At 39.6% G+C, this 22,398-nt stretch overlaps 1 protein-coding gene and 1 long non-coding RNA gene across 2 annotated transcripts in view; both read left to right on the forward strand.

The window, feature by feature from the left end:
• Positions 1 to 948: 948 nt before the first annotated feature.
• The window catches only part of LOC142382636 (GDNF family receptor alpha-2-like), a 62,485-nt gene continuing 41,035 nt past the window's right edge, over positions 949 to 22,398 (forward strand). Inside the window, exons 1-2 of the mRNA XM_075468714.1 lie at positions 949 to 1,616; positions 2,829 to 3,185. Coding sequence (XP_075324829.1) covers positions 1,565 to 1,616; positions 2,829 to 3,185 — 409 coding nt within the window. The 5' untranslated portion in view covers positions 949 to 1,564. The remainder of the gene's footprint in view (positions 1,617 to 2,828; positions 3,186 to 22,398) is intronic.
• Positions 21,014 to 21,574, forward strand: LOC142382637 (uncharacterized). Its single transcript, XR_012769942.1, has 3 exons — positions 21,014 to 21,069; positions 21,153 to 21,241; positions 21,358 to 21,574. It is a non-coding gene; the product is annotated as an uncharacterized LOC142382637 (long non-coding RNA).

Below are 22,398 nucleotides of genomic sequence, written 5' to 3' on the forward strand. Positions count from 1 at the left end.
CAGTCAAACATCATTATGAGCCAGTGGCCGTGCAGTTTATCACTGTCACAACCTCTAAATGGAGACTTTGTTTTCAAGATTTGCAAAGATTTATGACATTCTGGGCACTATAAGCAATGGTGCACAACAAAGTCTGATTGTTTGATGCAAAGCCACTTTAAAAAAGTGGCAGATTCTGCTGGCTGTGTGTTCAGCTATTTCTTCTGAGCACTAATTGGGCCTATAATAGACATAAAATTAGTGCCCCCCCCCCCCCCATTTTTTTAATCTTTCTTTCAATCTGAGGAAAAACGCGTGAAGTGTTCAGATAACACTGAAATGAATGGGAACATTTTCATCATAATTTCCGCTGCACTTATGAATCCAATGCCCAAAAAACGTTTGCACATTTTGATTGGGTTGATGGAGAGAAACCTTGATGTCATCTGTTCTCGCTAAATTCTTAAATAATAGATTCACTGTGTGATAGCAGACTGAATGGTCATACTATCAGTGTATATACCACTGTATCTTCCATATTCATCCCTTGGTGTGTTGCAGTTGTAGCCCCAAGTCTCCAACAGCTGAATACTGAACAGAGATGTAAAAACTCCCCCTATAAGATAGATAGTAATCGCGTAGGAATTATAATGAATTGCAGTAATCATTTCACAGAATGTTGGCTTTCACAGAAAACCCTCTGAGAGTGAAACATCTAAAAAAGAAAAAAAAGCAATGCAGACCAAGTGAGGTCACTGTAATTTCACATGCTGAGAACCCCCCTCCCACCCGGCAGTTAAATGACAAGATTGTGGCGATTTAACTGTAGAGTAACATTTATAATTGGGTATTTCTGTGTGACCGTGTGTTCCACGCTTTCCAATGGGAGCACCCACCGTCAGCGCCCTCTGTTGGTCCGCAGAAGCTCCTCTTTATAAGGTGCCGTGATGCCTCGACACGCATGCAGTCAGTGAAAAAGGAGCGTTCACTCCTTCTACAGGAGCGCACAGCTTTGCGAGGGAGCCAATATAGTGATAGAAAAGAAAATCCAGTCAGTGCTTTGCTGCACTTTCAAAAGAGTTCTTGCGCCTCGTAAGATATTTTTGGCATCCGAACAGATCGTTTTAAGGCAGTTTAAAGACTATCTTGGGGACAACTGTTTAGAAGGGCGAGAGGAAGGGGCAGTCTGCGCCCTATGATGCGGACACATCAAGTCTCAGTAGTTTGTCGGTATGAACGCAGCACAGACGGACCCTAAGAAACAGCTTTGATGGATTGACTAAGTGATTGATTGTTTGATTGCATTTGATCTTTCTTTTTTTGTTTCAATATCAGGGGATTTTTTTTTGTGAGTGTGTCGTGGTTAGTGAAGTAGTCCAAAGAATTGTGGATTATCATTTTACTGGGCGTCGAGATTTTTTCTTTTGGGGGACGCTTGTTTATTTTGCTTTTGAATGAGGATATTTTTTTTTTACAGTTAGCTTACGCTTGGGTCAAGGATCCGCAGAAAGGAATTAACCTTTCAAAAGGTGGACATATTAGTGTGATTGGACCCCCACTCATTTCTCTTACCGCTGAGTCCATTATGAAGTCTGACACTGTGTGGATGTGCGTTTGCATCTTTCTTCTGCTCTTAGGTAAGAAGTGGTATGTGGGAATAACGCGCAGTTGCAGTTGTGTGCAAATGGTGATTTTTGGGGGCATGGAGATAATTCAGCAGATCGTCATGGGGTACGGGAAGCATCTCTGGAATGTGATCATTTTTATCATCCTGCAGCTGTTTATCATGAACAGTGAAATTCTGAAGGTCGTTTGTTTAATAATCGATTGATTCGATCAGGTCATGTTTAATTTAAAATATAGCAACAAACTGAATTTATACGTGTCTGTGCGTCATAGCTTTCACAGAATCGTTCAAACACCCACAGCTTCCACAAAAGGGAGTAAAAATATCATTGTAACAACGCAAAGCTTTCAATTTAAAAGAGAAATGTCTGAGTCAAGTTTTTTTTCTCCCCCTTTTTTTTTTTTAAGTGACACACTTGAGTTTGGTTAGTGGAATATGACAAAAATCAAGGACCACCATGTTTATCAGTCCCACAATATTCACTGACAACACCTGCGCACGTGTTCAAATGATCTAAAAGTCAAAGTAATTTTGCTGCGAACTTAATGCAACTCTTCTCATTGCCGTTGCTCCCGGAATGATGTACACCGTACTCTCTGTCCAGCCCAGTTCACAATGTCACCACAAGGGGTCTCTCTTGTCATTTCACAAGAACTGTCTATACTTTGGGTTGTGTGCGTTTGTGTCTAGACTTCTGTCAAACGGCAGCACCTGAGTTTCTGCTCTATTGAACACTGTTTCCCGCTCTATCAGCTCATTTTATGCGTATCTAGATTCAAATAAAGTGCAACCGTTGATTAAGCATTCGTTTGACATGAGATGATTAGATACTTTAGAATGAATGAGTCCTTAGGTTAGATTTAAGAATCTTGGGGTAGTTTAGTTTCTTTCAGTGCTTTAGTTGCAATAAAGTAAGTGCAGATGAGACAAATTAAATTAAATTAAATTCTAAATTAAAGTAGAAGTAATAAGACCCCACATACAGATTTCCCATACTAATCTGGAGCAGGAAGAAATTAATTGGCAGTTTGCTAAATTGTGATTTACCATACCTGGACAGTCATAGGTCATCACACTTTTTGCTTGTTGCATGAACAAAACAAACATGAAAGCAGGTTCATCATACATGCATTTGCGACACACTCATGCACAATCATTTAAACACAAAATCTCTCACAAATTTTAAATCTCTTAACCACCTTTCTCTTGTGTCTGCACCTAGATGAGGAGACAAACTCCTGGGGTGACCTCTCCGCTTTGTCAGTGTCCTCAGCCAACGGGGTTCCAGAATCTCCAAACGGCGGGTCTGGACCCGAGGCTCAGCCAGAATGGGTGGATTGCATCCAAGCTAGTGACATGTGCAACCAAAACCCTTATTGCAGCTCTCGGTACCGGGTGATGCGCCAGTGCCTTGTGGGCAAAGAGAAAGAAGCCATGCTGGATAATAACAGGGAGTGCCAGGCTGCCTTGGAAGTGCTGCTGGTTAGCCCTTTGTATGACTGCCGCTGCAAGAGGGGCATGAAGAAAGAGCTGCAGTGTCTGCAGAACTACTGGACCATTCACATGGGACTCAATGAAGGTAAGAAGCAGATGGTTTCATAGCCTCAGAAAAAGTAGCTTTGGTAACTGCTTTGGTAACTGTGTGGCAATTCCAGCATCATATCACTGCAGTTTCTTTGTCCAACTACACACAGTTGGTATTCAAGTGAAAATTCATGGGGAAATTAATATTAGCTTTTTTCAAGTTTTTTTTTTTGTCAGCTCATTATGAACAATCTGGGACTGAACTGCCATTTCCTTCATTCTGTATTCCCTCTGTGGCTGTGAACTCAGTCTCCAACATCATCATCATCATCATCAGTGATGTTATAACAGAGTATGTACTGCAGGGCTCCGCATGAGCCTGATGGTCAAGTACAACATGACATGCGCACAGCGAAATGCATGTTCACTACTGCAGTGAATTATCTGTGGTTATAGATGTCTCAAATAAATTCATTTATATTATTGTGTGTGATATATTTTGACATTTTTATAATAATCTTCTGCTCTCAAGATCCAGTGTGTTTCCCGAGCAAAGAGAAGCAGAATATACTCCCTGGTCTGTTCTTATAGTCATACCCAGAAGCCCCTGATGAAAAATATATGCTTTCCTATTTTCCTCACCCTCAAATGTAATGGATCTGTAATGGGATTACATTAGGTGGACTTGTTATGGTAGACTTATTGGTTTTCACCTAAAGTGTTCCATTTTACCGTGTAATTAAGTTACAGTTGTATAAGCATAGTGGTCCTTATGTGTCCACTTACGTAGGACATAAAATAGCACTCTTGTTGAAACATTGTAACCTTCTGGCTTTTACACTGCAATACAATTAAAGAACATAAAGCAGTTTGGACTTACATTAGTTTAGGTCCATTTTTAAAGATAGTTTTTCATTAAAACAAATCTAAATCAGAGCTACTGGAGTGGTTTTACCCTGAAAGACATAAAGGATGGATCCTGATCCAAGATTAGTATTTTGTAATTCTTGTACTGGCGTGATCAAAGTGTCAGTAAATTAATTCAAATGTTACTGTCATTTTGGATATTATAATGTACTCTTCTGTTTTGACACAAGGGGTAATAGTGGAAATGTTGCAAAACCTTTGAGCTTTGAACATTCTGAGCTCATGTGTGGCGATCCATGAAATGATTCACCAGGCTGATTGCTCATAGCACCAGATACACTTTGATAGACTGAAGCAAGCAAAGGCACCATGACATAAGTGTAAGGGGAATGCAATGAGATGGATGGTCCCCAGGCCCTCCATCTTCCTTATCTTCCTCCCTCTTTCTAACTCTTTGTAATGATCAGTCTGTTCTTCCTTCCAACTCTCCACTCCTTTCCAAAAATAGCTGCAACAGTCAAAGTGTTTGTGATTGGATGCATCATGTAAGTTGTCTGGCTGTCAAGGACATAATAATACATTTTGGCCTTCAAGTGTTTCTTTCTGAGGATGCCTCCTCAGCAGTGCCCTGTTTTTGCCCTGTCACCCTTGGAGATAAAACCCGCTTTAACACAAACAACAAGCTCTTACAGTGAAGCTTTAATCTAATCACGATCCATTGTGCAGTCAAGCAGGCTTTTGTTAACTGGAAACAATCTATGTACAACATCCATCTCTGGAAACAAACAAAAGGCTGAATCCCACCAGACCCTCTCAAAATGATGCTAAACACTTTAAAAATCATTTGCAGACATAGAAGGAAGGTTTTGATTTACAGTACTTGTTAGGTCAGATGGCGTGTAATGTAGTTTTGAAAGTTGAATTTATGCTAAGGTGGTGAGATGAAGGGCACAAGAGTGGAAGACACATGAAGACATATGGAATTGGTATTGAAGAGAGTGGAGCTAGAATGGGACATGTGTTACAAACAGGCAGATGGAGGAGAAGACTGTTGAAAGAACTTGAAACTTTTACTGAGGACGATCTGAGGACAAACTTATCTAAACATTTTGTCAGTTCACCAAAGTCAGTATAGTGTATAAAGTGTTAAAAACTAAGAAAATAAGTCTCACTCTAGATTGAGCTCAGTATGTCTGTCATGACCCATAAGGATGAAGCTGGTCCACAATTTCGAGAGCTAAATCTTTGCGTCTGTGAAGAGATAGCCCTTGAGCTGGGTGCAGAAATGGATTGATACAACATGCTGTTCCAAGGCCAGTTCTGTACAAACAGCACACGGGTGCTACATCAGACGCAGTTAACCCTCAACCTGAGGTCCTATTCACACTTTACATGAACATATGCGACATCTGTGAGCACATATAGCCCTAAATCATCTCTTTTGAAAGGACCAACCAGTGGCAGGAGGCAATGTACTTTCCTTAGTCTGATCAAAAATTTACTTATTCTGAGGATACAGTACCAAAGAAATTTGATAATTACAGAAAAGACCTCCTGCAAATATTGTCTGAGTAAGCAACTGAATCACAATGTGTTCTCAGTTCATCTCTTATTCACACTTCTGCTGAAAGCTGAAGACCAATATAACTTATGTTAAAGTAAGATATTTTGTTTGACAGTTTGCATGCAAACACAGACACAAGCTTTTGGCTTTTAATAATAAGAAAAAAAAAGAATTTTCTCCTGAAGCCTTTCCTAAGTTTCAATTGCAAATGTATATATACATTGCTAAAAAATAAATAAATAAAGGGAACACTAAAATAACACTTCCTAGATCTCAATAAATGAAATATTCTAGTTGAAAATCGTTATTCATTATAGTGGAATGCATTGAGAATAAAATAACATAAAAATGATCAACATAAATCAAAGTTATCCCATGGAGGTCTGGATTTGGAATCATACTCAAAATTTAAAAAAAAGGAAGAAAAAAAAAAAAAAAAATCACATTACAGGCTGATCCAACTTCAGTGGAAATTCCTCAAGACAAGTCAAAATGTGGCTCAGTAGTGTGTGTGGCCTCCACATGCCTGTATGACCTGGATTAAAGTATCAGTCAACTCCTGGACAGTCTGTGGTGCAACATGGCATTGGTGGATGGAACGACACATGATGTCCCAGAAGTGCTCGATTTGATTCAGGTCTGGGGAACGGGCAGGCCAGGCCATAGCATCAATGCCTTCATCATGCAGGAACTGCTGACACACTTCAGCCACATGAGGCCTAGCATTGTCATGCATCAGAAGGAACCCGCTGCACCTGTATATGGTCTCACAATGGGTCTGAGGATCTCGTTCCGGTACCTAATGGCAGTCAGGGTACCTCTGGCTAGCACATGGGCTGTGCGGCCCTCCAAAGAAATATCTCCCCACACCATTAATGACCCACCGCCAAACCGGTCATGCTGGAGGATGTTGCAGGCAGCAGAACGTTCTCCATGGCGTCTCTAGACTCTGTCCCGTCTGTCACATGTGCTTAGTGTGAACCTGCTCTCATCCGTGAAGAGCACATGGCACCAATGGCCAATCTGCCAATCTTGGTGTTCTCTGGCAAATGCCAATCGCCCTGCACAGTGTTGAGCTGCAAGTACAAGCCCGGCTTGTGGACCTCGGGCCCTCATATCACCCTCATGGAGTCTGTTTCTGACAGTTCGAGCAGAAACATGCATATTAGTGGCCTGCTGGAGGTCATTATGCAGGGCTTTAGCAGTGCAACTCCTGTTCCTGCACCACTCTTCCATGTCCGCTCCTGCGTCCAGTATCCACTGACTGTCTATATTTCCCTCTTATTGCCTTCAGTTTTGTTGGGATATTTGCTCGCGTTATCTCCTCCTTCACATGAGGAAAGTCCTCGATTCTGAGGATTTTGATTGGCTTGCATGGCTTTATTCCTTTCCCTACACTGTCGCCAATAGGTTTGGCATAGTTATTATGGCGCTTGACGGCATATTTATGCGGGTTGATGTAAATTACAAGTTTTTTGAAAACAATGTTGTGTGCACGATGTTATTATTGAAAACGGAGGGGGGGAAATATTCGTTTCTCTAAATACCCAGCTATGTGTAAATGTGGCCTCATTTCCACCTGTTGTCTGTTCCAATTGCACAACAGCAGGTGAAATTGATTCACAATCAGTGTTGCTTCCTAACTGGACAGGTTGATTTCACAGAAGTGTGATTGACTTGGAGTTACATTGTGTTGTTTAGGTGTTCCCTTTATTTTTTTGAGCAGTATATATATACACTGTTGATAAATTCAAATTAACCTTACAAAAAAACATCCATGCGTGTAGTGTATTGTTTCTTTTTTTTTAACTGTTTCATTGTCAAATCATTTATCACTTCACATCTTTGGAAAAACTGGAATAAGTTCCCTATTCCTGGTAATCTGATTACAAGTAATAAGCACAGCCTCCACATGAGTGCCAGGACCCAAGGTTTCCTAGGAAGGCATTGCACTGCAACAGGATAATCAATTTCATTCATTTTGCCTGTCAGCGTTTCAATGCTGTGGCTGCGCTGAGTTTAGTTGTGGTTGCATTGGAAAACATCTTGATTGAAAGACTAGTTTTACTTACAGCTCTTGAACCATATGATCACATCTTCAAAAATATTCTTTCTGAAAGGTACAAGAAGTAGAAATGTACATTTAAATGAAAATAATTATACATTATATATTTGTGCAGGGGTCATGAGCACTTCTTTGTTTTCTGGGAATTAAGACAGTCTTAGCAGAGAAAAAAAAAACTTTTCCATGTGTAAATAAAAGAATGAACACTTCCAGAACATCAAGCATGGTACAAGTCTGAGGGGAGTGTGTGCCTGAATCAGAGAGAATTGTATATCAAAATTAAAACATCTGCATCCTTTATCAGGATGATCTTTATTTCTCAGATCAAATAGACTTTTCTAGAAAAAAAAAAATAGTATTATGGAAATTGACCATGTGTATCATTCCAGGATACAGGATGTACTAAGATGTAGAAAATATCAGTCCTTTAAATATTCAAAACAACCTTTGAAATATTTGATTTTTAAACTCACTAATTTGCCTCATTGTCTTTTCTCTCTCCACTTGTGATTAAGCTATTTGTGGTTGTGTTTACACTGTAAGCTGAAGTAACAGTAAGAACTAATTATTATGAGAAATATTGAAGCCTTAGATTTAGTTTTATCTGATTTATTTATTTGTTCACACAAACGTTTGGAATGAATAATGATGTATATTGGCCATGTGACACAGAACAGCAGTGCTTGTTATTTTCTGTAAGATTCAATTTAACAACAAGATGGAATGTGGGATGTCAGAGTGATGAAGTAAAGCTCATGCCTAAAACCTCTGTGTTGCATAAATTGTGTGACATGCACTTCTCACGCCTTTGCTGCTCCGTCAGTTTGATAACTGAAAATGTCACACATCTTTTTAAAGCTGAAGAGTCTGCCCAGAATCTTAAAAGTCAACTGAAACCACATTCACCGTAAAATTTGGTGAAAGGTTCTCAAGCTGCAGCGTGTACTCTGTGAGAAATGCATGTAAATTATGTTTATATTGGAAGAAAAATCAAGGTTAAAGGTGCTTCAGAGTTGAAACTATGACTTGTCCAGGTTCTTCCATTCATATACATTTAAGGAGTAAACTATATACTAGGTGTGTGGTCTATTGTTTTTGACAGTGTTGTGTTGTCTTAAACACTCCAAGTTAGTCTCACTAATAGAAAGTGATTTTACCCACAACTGCCATGATAACTGTAAGATTTTGAAATAATTTAAATATTGCAAAGCTTCTAAACACACATCTGATGATAAATTCTTCGTCAGTAAAGACAATAATTATTGTCTTGCAGAAACATGCAGAAATGCTATTCCACAACACTTGTATCATCAAAGTTTGCATTAAAAAAAATCTGTGGCTGTAGCATTAACAACTGATATCACTGTTATGGAGCCAGCCTGGTGAAAAAGTTGCCAAATTTTACAAGATGATGTCACGTATACAAGTGGCAAATCAATATTGTGCATATTTGCATTCTAGTTTTAGTCAGCACTTCACATCTGTTTGCTTCGCTCCTCCTCTCCGCTACTATATGCTGTATGTTAATACAGCTGAATTCCAAATAAATCTTTTCACATCCACATTTCAGTTTCTATTGGACTAAGTGGGTATAGAAAATGGATGAAGGGAGAGATTTCAGTTTCTGTTGTGAGGTGTGAAATTGTGAAATGAAGACTAGCTGTTAACCTGTGATCATAATCAAATATTTCAAGACTGCTGCTCTGCTCAAATAATTTCCTGATTTCTCTGACACAACATAGTAAAATCATCATCTTAATGAGTTAAAAAAAATGTCTGTGCATTTTTTGGCTTTATTTTCATGCATGATTGTCACCCAGACAGGAAGTTAGAGGTGATAGAATTAGTTTTCTCATACAGTTCAGGTCCCTAATGCACCACAGGGACAAAACTGCAAGGAGCTTACAGGTGCTGCTCTTGCTTCACTCTCCCACTGGCAGAGTAAAAGACAGGTGTTTCTGAGGGTGAGAGACCTTGCTCTGGAGAGGCAACACTGGGGATATTTGCCCTAAAAGTCACTAGATTTGTCTCGATTTGCTTTTTTGAAAAAAAAAAACAATGTTGCTGGAGGTCTAAAAAGTTAATCGCCAAACTGGGAGCACTGAGTAGTAAACCAGCTAGCATTAGCATTACTGTTCACCATTACTCTTAATGGTAAAAAATTGTTTGGAAGGTCCCTCCGTGTTTACCACACTGTTGAGTGCTTTGATGAACTTGTCCATTTTGAACAACACCCCCCTCCACTTCTGTGTTCTGAGTGTTAAAGTTTTAAGAAAGTCTCTACAGTAAGCAGCAGCCCCATGTTGAAACCTACACACTGAAAATGGCAAGTGCTGTTGAACGTTTGGATCATGTTTTAAAGCAAGCCTGCTTAAATCTTTGTTTGAATCTCGTGAATCTTTGTTTGAATGGCTGTGAGGATTGTTTAGAAAATGTTTATGCTGTATATTTTCCCACCTCTTCCACCCAAACATGTTTCCATTCAGCTACTTTGAAAGGACACTGTTGTTTGTAGCATTATCTCAACCTTTTAACCACAATACGCACTTCTTTGGGGTAGTTAGGACACAATATCTAGCGTTACCTGTCATTTTGCACACACTAAAAACAACAAATACAAGAAAATGGGAGTGCAGTTTCAGAAATAGTATGTGTGTGTTGAAACCATAAATTTCTGCTGAGAAAACAATTATGGTACAGAGTGCCTTTATAGTGAGACACTGTCATCAAGTGCTGCTTGATGTGTTGTCCTGAAGTATAAACAGAAATAGCTTTTCAGGTAGTTGTAATCACATTCATACAGACATACATTAATTTCAAATTCCCCCAAAAATTGTTTACACACATGAACATGTTTGAATAAAAAGCACCCATATCAATTCCTACTGTATTCCGGCAGTATTCCTACTCCATACCTACTGTTTATAGGGAATTGTACCAGACAGTTCCTTAAAATAACAGTAAACTAATTAAGGGTATTGAAATGTATATTCTAACTTTAAATCTTTTGTATTAGTGACCTGTTCTTTGGGTTTTCTAAAGGGAAATGGCAACTAAATTTAATGTGTCAATGCAGCCATCCTTGATGGATCATGGTGATTTCAGCCCTGAATGGGCTGGTGTGAGGCAGTGGGGTCTATATAGCAGTTTGAATCTATAAAATAAGTAATTACTAAGAAAGAATTATTGGCTGCTACACAAAGGGATATTGTATTGGTGGCTATGGTTCTTTTTCAATTGTATCCTGGGTCTTGTGAATATAGCCTTCCTGGTTTGCAGTAGAATTGGTCATTCAAACGATAAGCTTCACTTCCAACATACCTTATTATATCGCCTTGGCTATGAAATGGCAACCCAGCTCTGTTAGTGGGAATCAAAGTACTTGCAAAGACTTTCAGAGGAGGTTAATTAGCTGAGCTAACTTTCACTGCAGAGAGGACAGTAGCCTATCTGTGTATGAAATCGTGAGAATGCAAGACAATTGTGTGAAATGTGTTACTTTTTCTTTCCATTTTTATTAATGTCAACATTGCAAAGGTTACCTGTTGATTCTGTTCCATTATTTAAATACCACAAATCAGGCCCTAATGCTGAGAGAAGTTGCATGATGTAATGTTATAAGAATGTTTTACACAGTATGGTAAACTCAGGCATGGAAAGGGAGTAATGGAGAGAGCAAGAGGACAGGAGGTGACAACATGAGGTGAAGACAGGGGCAGAAAAATGAGGAGGAGGGAGGGGGATTAAAGGGAAAGGCAGAAAAAACAAAGAATGAAAGAATGAAGGGAAGAAAGATAGAGTACATGCAAAAGTACATAGTATTCCTGTGCGAAATAATCATTACAATGAGAAATGGTAGCAGTCACTGGTCATTACCTTAGCCATCCACTGTCATAAGCAGAACATTTTTCCTGCCTGCCCTGTGTGTCAGGGGGTACAGTCTCAGTAGAGGGAGCAGGCTCCTGCATGCTGAATATGTCCTCTCTGCTTTCTCTCTCGCTGCACTTGAGACCCATCTGGCACTCACCAGGTGACTACTTTGTCATCTGAGAAAGGGACCTGTCGATAGCTTCTGGACATGATCAATAATATCACTCAGAGTGTTCCTCTCCTTGTCCTTGTCATCCCTGTCACTACCCTTTCATCTTCCATCCTAGACTGTGAAAAGGATCAGTGAAATACTATGACAAACTCGTGCTGTTTGTCCTTGTAAATCAGTCTAATGATTTTCTATACTGTAAGGTGAACTGGCTGAGATGAATCTCATTCACCATGTGGCTGGCATGAAGTGTGACAGAGCAGCTGAAATAAGGGACGTAGGGGGTTTAGTTTAGCCTTTTATAGAAAAGTGAGTTCTCAGGCTCTCTTATCAGAGGTGAGAGTGAGTGACGGGCCATTCTGCTTACTGAATACTGTCATGATGTGGGCATTAGGACTCACTCCTGGCAGAAAAGTTCACAGTGGGTATATGAATGAATGTGTAACCCACTCTGTAACCCTCTACATCAGGATGCACCTTCCATGTGAAGGCAATAGTCATATTGTAAATATTTTAGTTCCTTACTGTTGGCTTTTAAAATAGTTGCAAATCTATGTTATATTATTAACTACAGCAGCGATAAAACAAATCAACGATCAATTTTTATTGGACATTTAGCACTTTGGTCCAAGTAAAGTGCAGATGTCATTAATTGAGTTTGAAACATTTGATATTAATAGTACCTTTGCATAGCCAAAAGCTAAGCCAAATAAATTTCACTGCTCATCTTCCTGCTGTGTTTGCACACCATGCTGCACTGGAATGGAACTGTGACTGGAAATATTATTCTGAGCTAATCCAATATTGTATTTGTAAGGTTTGAAATTGAGTTTAAAATGTCAATATCACTTCAAAAGCTGAGCCGTTAACCAAATTTATACCTATGTTCTGTTAAGGACAATTAAAAAAAAAAAAAGAAAGAAAAAGGAAAGATGCATTTGCAGTATCACACTGCCTTATCTTTGTTTTGGGGAAATGAGCACATAATGCTACGACATGGGGAGGAAAGATTAAGGCATCTTATCCTAATATATTGAAAATGTGGTTCTTCTTCTTATAGATCAAAATATCTGATTTAAAAGTTGTCTGGGTCTGTCGAGCTTGAACTGGCAGACAGCTCGTTTGCAAACTTTATGTTGGCAGCCCAGTTTGTGCCAGAGCCAGTAGGACTCTGCAGAAGACCTACGGCTGTGCTCCAGGCTGCTCAGGCTGTGAAAAGGGAACAGAATTTGCATTGTAATGTATTGTGATCAGATCATTTAGAGCTAATATGTTTCGTGTTGGAGGAGGGGGGGTTACTACACTGCCCTCAGCTAAAATGGAAATCAAGATGAAATATATATGAAACTGGAAGATAACGAGTGGCACCTTTAAAAACACAAAGTAAATGACGGTTATTAAAATGGACTTTGCTTTCAGCCATAAATAGTTTACAAAGACAGAGTGTCACAAAGCATCAACAGGACTTTTTTCCCATCTTCCCAAGAGTTTAACATTGTTGATAATGCAAAGGAAATGGCTGAGTGATTACAAAGATTGGCTTAATTAATCTGTGCATCTACGGAATATAAGCATTATTCTTCTCATGCTGAGATTTTACATTTACATTTACATTTACGCATGTAGCAGATGCTTTTATCCAAAGCGACTTACAATTGTCAACTATCAGGGACAGTCTCCCTGGAGCAACTTAGGCTTAAGTGCCTTGCTCAAGGACACAACAGTGGCAGCTGGGATTCAAACCCATGCTCCAGGGTATTAAGTCTGAAAGGCATGTGTCTTAACCGCTATGCCACCACCGCCAATGAGATATGGCAAAGACCTGGCTGTCTGTCTGAGCTATGCTGGTCCTGCTCCACTTTATTATTCTATACCACCTGTAACATCCATGCAAACAATTGTTAAAAACTCATTCACCACAGGTACTGCTGTGGTTCGGTATTATTGTATTATACAGTCACCATAGATACTGCCATGCCACATATGAAGTTTTATTTGTCTTAATGGTTGATTCCCAACCGGTTGTGCTGGATACAAGAAGAGCAATATCATGGAAAAGGGGTTTGCTTTCAGCAAAAGAAAAGCTATAAGTTCTTCCATTAAGCCCTGTACACTACCAACTGTTCTTACTGAACTGAGAGAAGCATTGTGTTATCCTCTGAAACATTTGTTGCTTTTTGAAGAACACAACAACACTAAGTGCTGCTGAAAAAAGACTTGGATCGGGGGTTAAGGGGGTTCTTTGGCGAATAAGTGGTAGTCTTGAACTCAAACCCTTCGAAGCATTATAGCTTTTGAGGGTAATTGTTGTAATTAGACATAGTGGGTAATCTCAAGTTCTGCAGCCTCTAAATTCCCTCTCCCATGATAGAAAGATGCAGACCAGCATGAACAGGGCCATAGGTAATACAACAACAACAACAAGGAAAAATAGAAGACATCTGAAAGCACACTGAGATATGAGTTCAAATGATAAAATAGAATGACAATAATAATAATAATAATAATAATAATAATAATAATAATAATAATAATAATAATATATATGTACATATATGTACGTATTTTGTTTCTAAACTTGTTTCTTCCTGGATAATTTTTTTTTTTTTTTTTTTTTATTGGTTTGTGTTATTTTCCCAGAAGTTTTATTGTATGTTATGTTATAGTATTATTATACCTTTCATAACTCTATTTGGTCATTGAGTGCATTTTTTGATCTTGTGATTAAAGAAACTCATATTTCCACTTGCAAAAGAGAAAATTACAAAAAAAAAGCATATCAAGAGAACAACTGTACTCCAACCACTTTGACTAAATTGAAACATTTTTAATGGACTTCTACTTAGCTCAGCTGATGCATACAGTGCTGCAAAGGAGTTTCACATGTTCCACTATGGCTTTAAATTGGTTGTTAAGTGCATTCTGTTTTACTTTTAACTCTCATTCCCAGTAACCAACACAAACTAGATTAAAAAAACTTGGAAATAGATGCTAATTTGAAATGCTGTGGCCTATAAATGTGTTGCATCTGTTCTTAAATTGTTATGTCAAGTCTTGGTAAAATTATTACAAATGTTTATGACAAGAAATATTGACGATAACAGAAAGAGAATATTTTCATAATGCATGGAAATAACTAAATACTATGGCTAATAGTAATTAAGGAGATGCAGGACTTCTATCTATGGAGGCAGAGAGGTCTGATAAAAACTTCAATGAGCTGGTTCCTCTGATACAGTATAAAGAAATAAAGCAGGTATTTTGATCAATTGTGATGTTCCTTGATCTCACTGGTAGTTGAAAATTGGCAGCCGTCGTCATGTAAATATAAATCAGTGGGGGTTATAGTGCAAAGAAAATGAGTTACTCTTTGTGGGATACACTTTCATCACAAGAGACTCAAATAAGGGAACAGCTTACAGTGTGCTGTTAGTGTTACCTTTTATAATGTCTGCAAATATTTAAGGGTTTAGTTCAACAATGAGCTGAACATTCCTTGCTGAAGTTTATTCACTGGTGGGGGTGGACCAAAGATCTGCTCTAGAAAGCCAGTTTTGTCAAGGACGAGAAATGTAGGGAGTTTTGTTTGAGAGAGAGATGTTCTTCCCAAATGAAGGCAGAGGAAGGTTTAATTTTCGAAGGCTTATATTGTATTAAAATCCAGGTTAGTTAGTTACAGTAATGCTGTATGAATGCTCTCCGGGGACTTGGATACTACCCAGGAATTTTAACATGACTGCTTTTATGATCAGATAGTCTTAGGTTAGAATAAATTCTCCTTTTTAAAAAAAAAAAAAAAACTCTGTGACTCTGTGACATTAATTTATCTGTCAGGTTGTCAGCTTGTTTCACTGGAATGAAACATTTTTCTCTACACTAGAAGTTGTTGTTTGAATAACACAAAACAGGTAAAAGAAAAATAAAATCCATCGCTTTTGTTATTGTCAAATGAGTGGACTATATATTTCTTGTACTCCACTGGAAAATGATTCGAATGGAGTAGCTGTTCTATGTATCTGTTGCCATGGTGAATCCATTGATTTATTCTTTTTCTTTAGTAAGAAAAAGTTCAACGCCAAACTTGAATGTGGAACTGGTGTTGCAGTTAGAATGTATCAGTTTGCCATTATGATATGAAATGAGCAAAAAATACTCTCTGAATCCTAAAGTAAAATTATGATATTGAATTACAGTGTCTTTTTTTTCATTCATACGAAGCAGTTGATGTGCATGGGTTTTGCTGCCAGCAGGAATGACCTCCTGTGTTTCTTATAGTTGCAACAGAGCTGAAGAAGACTGACTAAGCACACAGCTTTGTTTCATCATAGTGTTGTGTAGATGGTGTGCAGCATTGTCCATTACGTTCACCAGGTTGTGCAGCATTATTCTGTGCATATTAGCCCCAGTGGTGGAGGAAGTACTGAAGTGTAGTACTTAGGTAAAAGTATAAATACCCAGCAAAATATATACTTAAGTAAAAGTAGAAGTACTGCATCAAAAATCCTACTTAAAAGTCATAAGTACTGACTTTTAAATTTACTTTAAGTATTAAAAGTAAAAGTACTCGCGCTATTGGTTGTCTTTCAATGTCTAGGCCATTTTGATGAAGAATGCAGGTATAGCTACTGGTAATACTTAAGCCTCTACAGAAGTCACTGTTAGGAAAAAACTATAAGCAACATTGAAGCTGACAGAGCCACCTGATTGGTTTAAACATATTTTTGTGTAGGCAACGTTATTTTATAAACTGCATTTATAAAATGTAACGAGTAACAACACATATTGTAGAAATGTAGTGGAGTAGAAAGTATAGATAATAGCTGCAAAATGTAATGGAGTAAAAGTCGAAAGTATGCATTATTATTTTTACTTAAAGGAACATTCCACCAGTGGAGACATGAATATGTATTGAAAGTGGGCCACATATGTAGTAGAATAGTAGCATAAATTTTTAATTTGGTGCCTTCTTGACCGAGAAAAGGCAGAAAATTACTTTTTTGTGCTTGTGGATTAAAGACAACAATCCCCATAGTGCATTGCAATGCTCAAGATCCGCAGGCCACTCCCCCGAGAGTGTACGAGCTCTACCCGACCAGTGTTGCCAATTTAGCGACTTTGTCGCTAGATTTAGCGACTTTTGGCCATCTCTGGCGACATAAAAAATAATCTAGCGACTTTCGGGCTCAATCTGGCTGAATCTAGCGACAATTTAACTTGTTTTGTGAGTGACAAATCAGTTGCCCCGCGACACCATACAAGCCGAGACAGAAGCACTGCAGGACGGCGGCAACCCGGCATACCGTCATTTCCTGTCAAAACAGCAGTTTCAAGCTAGCTACAACGAGGGTAGGTTCACTTCCTGTTTTCAAAACAAAAGCACCTTTTTATCATAATGGCTTTCCCTATGATAAAAGGTAACGGGTATTTTATTTTGTCAAAATAACCGGAAGTGCGTTGCTCACTGCGGCTAGCTTTAGTAGCGCCGAATTCGTCGGAACAAAATTGTAAATAGCCGGTATTTTGGCCGGTTTTTAACACGTTGGGGATCTAAACGACTACTTTCTGGCCTGAAAAGTTTCAAATGTTGCTAAAGTTTACAGAGTTTAGAGCTGAATTCAGCTTCAGGCCGGCTGATTTCGGCTCGGGTAGGAGCGAAAATATATAATATGGGCGTGGTTACGTCACTTATGACGTCATGACGCAATCTAGCGACTTCTAGCGACTTTTCAGAGAGCCAATAGCGACTTCTTGTGATTTTTTTTTGGCAACACTGCACCCGACTCTACGCTACCTGGAAATCATGTCACTGCCTTACCTGTTTGCACTTCCATCGAGCACCTTACTGTATACTCAATCACAGGGTCAATACCTCTTTTTTTATAGTGTGGATAATGTTGTTTGTGTGTCTTTATGTTCATGACAATTCTTATTTTGTGAATTAAAAAACAAAATGTCACTCCTCTCCTGTCTGCCTTCAACAAAGTTTAGAATAGCATCATAAACTTGGAAGGAGGTAACTGATTTGCAACAAACTTATAATGCAAGCTATACTTGTAATGCTTCATAATTTATAGTAATTATAGGTAGGCTATGATCACAATTCTGTCGTTTTGTCATCTGAGGTAACAGTAGCTAGGTAGTTCCAGTTCTGAAATGTTGGTCGTTCAATAACTTGAATACACTTGGAACAACATTACTAAGAAAGAACCACAACAACGTACATTTTAACCATTTAATTAAATAACTATACAAACAATACAACTGTTGAATGAATATAAAACAAGGAAACTATAGCTTCTCCTGAGTGTCCTCCACTTGCCCGCAGTACTGGCCGTCTGGAGCTGGGTAGTTCTGGCGGATAGCCTGCACGACACGACGCCCTCTGCCCAATCTCTCTCCTTGCAGGACCCACTCAGGAAAGTGTCGGTAGGCTGTTAGACGAAATTGTCTAGATCAAAACATTGATCACAAAGTGAGTGATGGCATTTGAGCCTAGCGTGCCACAGTAGCTTGCATAACTGCAAGCTATTTAGACCCTCCAGAAAAACGCGGGCATAAATCCTTGATTACGCGGGCTAAAATCCTTGATCTTGCGGGCTAAAATCCTGGATTTTGCGATTGAATATGCTGGGTTTTTTAATGATTTTATGCCTTGAAATTGCGAGAAGTTGCGGAAACTTGCGAATTATGCAAAAAGTTGTGAATTATGCAAAGTTGCAAAATATGCTGCTACTGAATGAAAAAGAGCTCCTATGAAAAACAAGCATACTGGAACCAAGTTACTTCACAGAAGGTTTTTTTTATTTTAACAACTTGAGCAGTTTCACAATACATACACGCGCGCGCGCACACACACACACACTTCTCGGTCTCATTCTGTTTAATTTATTCTTTATTTGGCCAATTTCAAGCTTGTACGCTACTCACCTCGTTTCTAGTAGCCCTCGCAATGGTTTTGGAGGTTGATGCCTCGGTGAACGTCAGCTTTCTGGCTTTGGCTTTCCTTTCCGCAGCTGCAGAAAGCATTTTCAAATGTTTCGCGCTGGTAAAGTGGCACGTCACCGACGATTTTCTTTTATGCTCCAACACACAGTTGCACGGGGTGCAGAATAGTTTCCCCCCGCTTTCGTGCAAGACATCGGGGTACTAGTTTGCCCGGTCTTTGGCAGTAATGTGCGTCGGTAGGTGAGATCGATTAGCTTTTTTCATTTTGTCTCTCGTTAATTTTCCCTTCACGCTACGGTGCTGTTTTCCTTGTGTGTGTCGGTGGCAATGACGTCGCAAGCCGCGATTCAGATATATATTACAACACCAGTTAATTTGGTTCATTTAGACATTTTTTTCTCTTACCAACTTTATGCAGAAAAGTGCGGAGATTGTGAAATCAAGCGAGTCCTGCATATTTCGCATATTTTGCACGGAAAATGGGATTATTGCGGTGAATAAGCGGCTTTTTTGAAAAATATTGACCCCCGCATAATCAGCGGTATTTTGCTGATTTTGCAATAAAATCAGCGATCGCAAAATCACATTTTTCTGGAGGGCCTAGCTATTTGTGCAATGAACATGCCACGTTGGCAAGAGTACTCCTTGACATACACTGCATGAAAAGAGGGATTTGTGGATGTATATGGCCCCTTACATGTCCGCATACGTTAAGCCCCTGCATTTGCGGTGGTAAAAGGGAAAACTTGGCCCAAGTTGTCGCAAATTGACCTGGCAACTGCTCCCCCATGCCCCCCTCCCCTCCCCTACTTAGGAGAGCCTTTAATATGTAAATGCCAGTGATCAGGTCAGGAGCTGCCACAGTCATTTTCAAGTGGGGTGGGGTGAGGTGAGGTGGGGGGTGGGCAGGCCTGTTTCTACACGTTCACCATCACCTCCAACTCCAGCCAAGCTTGTTGCTGTGTTGTCTTGAAAAAGAAGAGGTGCACGCTGTCTGCTGGTGACAGGTGATGCATATCTGTTTTTTTTTCTCCCAAACACCTCTTTTGTAATACCGCTTTTTGTGGGCAAAATTCAAGGATTCAAGGATTCAAAGGTTTATTGTCATGTGTGCGGTTAGAAACGTGTTTCCCTGAACAATGAAATTCTTTTCTTTGTTGCCCGCACTGGATGTCCAAATGTATAATAATAAAGATAAGATAAAGATAAAATAAGCATGCAACAACAATATTCTAAAAGGTTTCTTAAATAAAATAGAAATATAGAAATAAAAATATAGAAATCAGGCCTGTATACATAATGTGCAGTAGTGCGCTCAGTGTTTTATTGTGTATGGCTTAATTCGGTGTCACAATGGTCACAATATCGCCGAGGTCTTTTCTTTGTCCTTGCAGAGTCCATTTTTGTGTCAAAACAGTGCAAATTGCCAGCTGTGGTCAGACAACATTAAATAGCAAAAGGACGGGAGGTTGTCTCGCGAGTATTCCGTGTAATGACGTGTACGCATATGATTGGTGGAGCTTAACGGCTCGCATAAGCTCTCGTTCAATCACGTATGAGAAACATTGTGTCGTGCAGTGTAAACAAAAAGTTTAAGGAGCAGATCTGGCGGCAGAAAGGCAGACAGAAATCGCTGAGGTCCCGTGCTGTGAAAACTGCCCTGGTTTGCGGAATACAATGGCTGGAAGACGACTTGCTTTCAACTCCCCAGCAACTCTCTGCGGGTCTACAGGTTTGTGTGTTTTTTTCTACTTGCACATGACCATTTGATTGTTTAATTTTAGTCTTGTTGACACTGTACAGCACTTGGGACAGTTCTCGCTGATTTTAAATGTGCTGTATATTAAACTTACTTACTCACTTGCTTACAGGCAGATCAAATGAAAGTCCTGTTGAATGCTATGACCGGGATGTCTCGTATGGTGGCCAGCACTGTGGATACGGTCGTGGAGAGGGTTCTGGAGAGAATCGACCAGAGATTCGCTAGGTTGGAGGCAAGATGGCCGTCGAGAACGGACTGGAGTTACATTCCAGAGAAGTTGAAGAGCGCAAGAGAAGGCGGATACAGAATCCGAAAATCGCGGTAAGAGTAGGTTATTGACTGTGGCTTTAGGCTAAACTCAACTTAATTGTGTCCATCACGTGAAAACCAGTGTGAGTTGCTTTATTTAAAAAAATGAATTTCGTGTTTTCAATTTATAGGAAGCAGTTCGCCGCCTGCATAACTCACCGTGGCATTATAATCCAGGTCAAGGGTAAGAATAAGTGAATGTTCTCCCAATATCTAGTTGAGTTGGACCTGATGTTACGTTACGTCAATGCAGTTTTTTTTAATTAACCATAGGCCTATTGTTTTTACAGGCTACTGTCACCTCACAATATGGATGTAACGAGTCGCTTGAAGGAGGCGGTGTCAAACAGTCCGAACTTCAGAGAGGTAGACGGGGACACTATCGAGGGTGAGCGGCGCTGACTTTTACCACGGCTGGCACTGATACTTTTAAGCACTGGTCATTTTATTCATTCCTCTTGTTTTTTTCAGCAGCGTGACGGACCTGTGTGCTGTGCTACAGGCGCGTCTTGAAGCCAACCCGAAATACTCACAGTCTCACCACAGAAGAGTGAAAGAGAGTAAGAACATATACGCTGTCAATATGACTTTTGTTACTTTATAGACAAGTTGTCAATATGCTGTGCATGGATAGACTATGTTTTGATTATTTATTGGTTATTCCAACAGCTCCCAGAAGCCAGCTTCTGATCCAGGATGAGGACGTCTGACAACTCCGCAGACCCTGCAGGGACCGGAGTAATGCTAAGAATGCGGATTCCAAACGGCGGCGTTTAGGCTTATTGTGTATATTGTAGGCTACAGCAGTGTGTGTATATAGTTTTCAATTCTTTATTATCAACATGGTTCTTATTACAATGTAAGCTATGTACATTGTGTGGTGTGGCAATAAAAGCGCTTTAAAAAAAAAAGTTTCCTTTTTCATTTCCTCAATAGATTCACGTCATTCATGCCTGCATTCATAGCCTAGTCATAGTGCAGCTTATAAGAATGAGGTGAATATATGAAGTACACAAACATCCCAGGAATATTAGTAATCACAATTATTAATCATAATTGCTGAGTGATATGCCCATATAAAGTATGCATATATTAACCTTATTGGCCAATGGGCAGTCAGCTTTACAGGAGCTTTTTCATGTAATCACGTGCCTTTTTCGTCCAATACCAGCGAGGCCAGTGAGAGGTCCAGGCACTCTCACAGCGGGGTGCTAATCGCTGGGCCATTAGCACCCCGCTGTGAGAGCCCGCCGCGAGTCGGGTTCGTTTCCGACGATTTTCTCGCTCAACAAACTTAAAGTTTGTCTGCCTGCAAGCGCCCAGGTGCGTCCGAAAATTAGGCAAATTCGCGGATGTTCACTGCCGTCCACAGTGACACAAATCCCTCTTTTCGTGCAGTGATAGTAACAAAGAAAACAAACTTACTTTACAGAAAGACGTCCATTTGGCCCTGTAGGCTTTGGCTGTCATTTCCAGTTGACTTTAGGTATTCTAAAGTAGGTCTCCAGGACGCCACCAATTCGCCCCAGCTCGATATCTTCTTCAAAATCCCAGTCCAGTCCTCCGTGTTAGCTGCAGCTCTCTCTATTTCGTTTTTTTTATTGGCAGTTGGCAAAAAACTTAAAGCAGCATTACCGCCACCAACTGGTAAGGAGTGTGGATCTCATGACAATTATATATATCTACATCTATATCTATATCTATATCTATATAGATA

Source organism: Odontesthes bonariensis, chromosome 6, assembly GCF_027942865.1.
Source record: "Odontesthes bonariensis isolate fOdoBon6 chromosome 6, fOdoBon6.hap1, whole genome shotgun sequence".
Lineage (NCBI taxonomy): Eukaryota > Metazoa > Chordata > Actinopteri > Atheriniformes > Atherinopsidae > Odontesthes > Odontesthes bonariensis.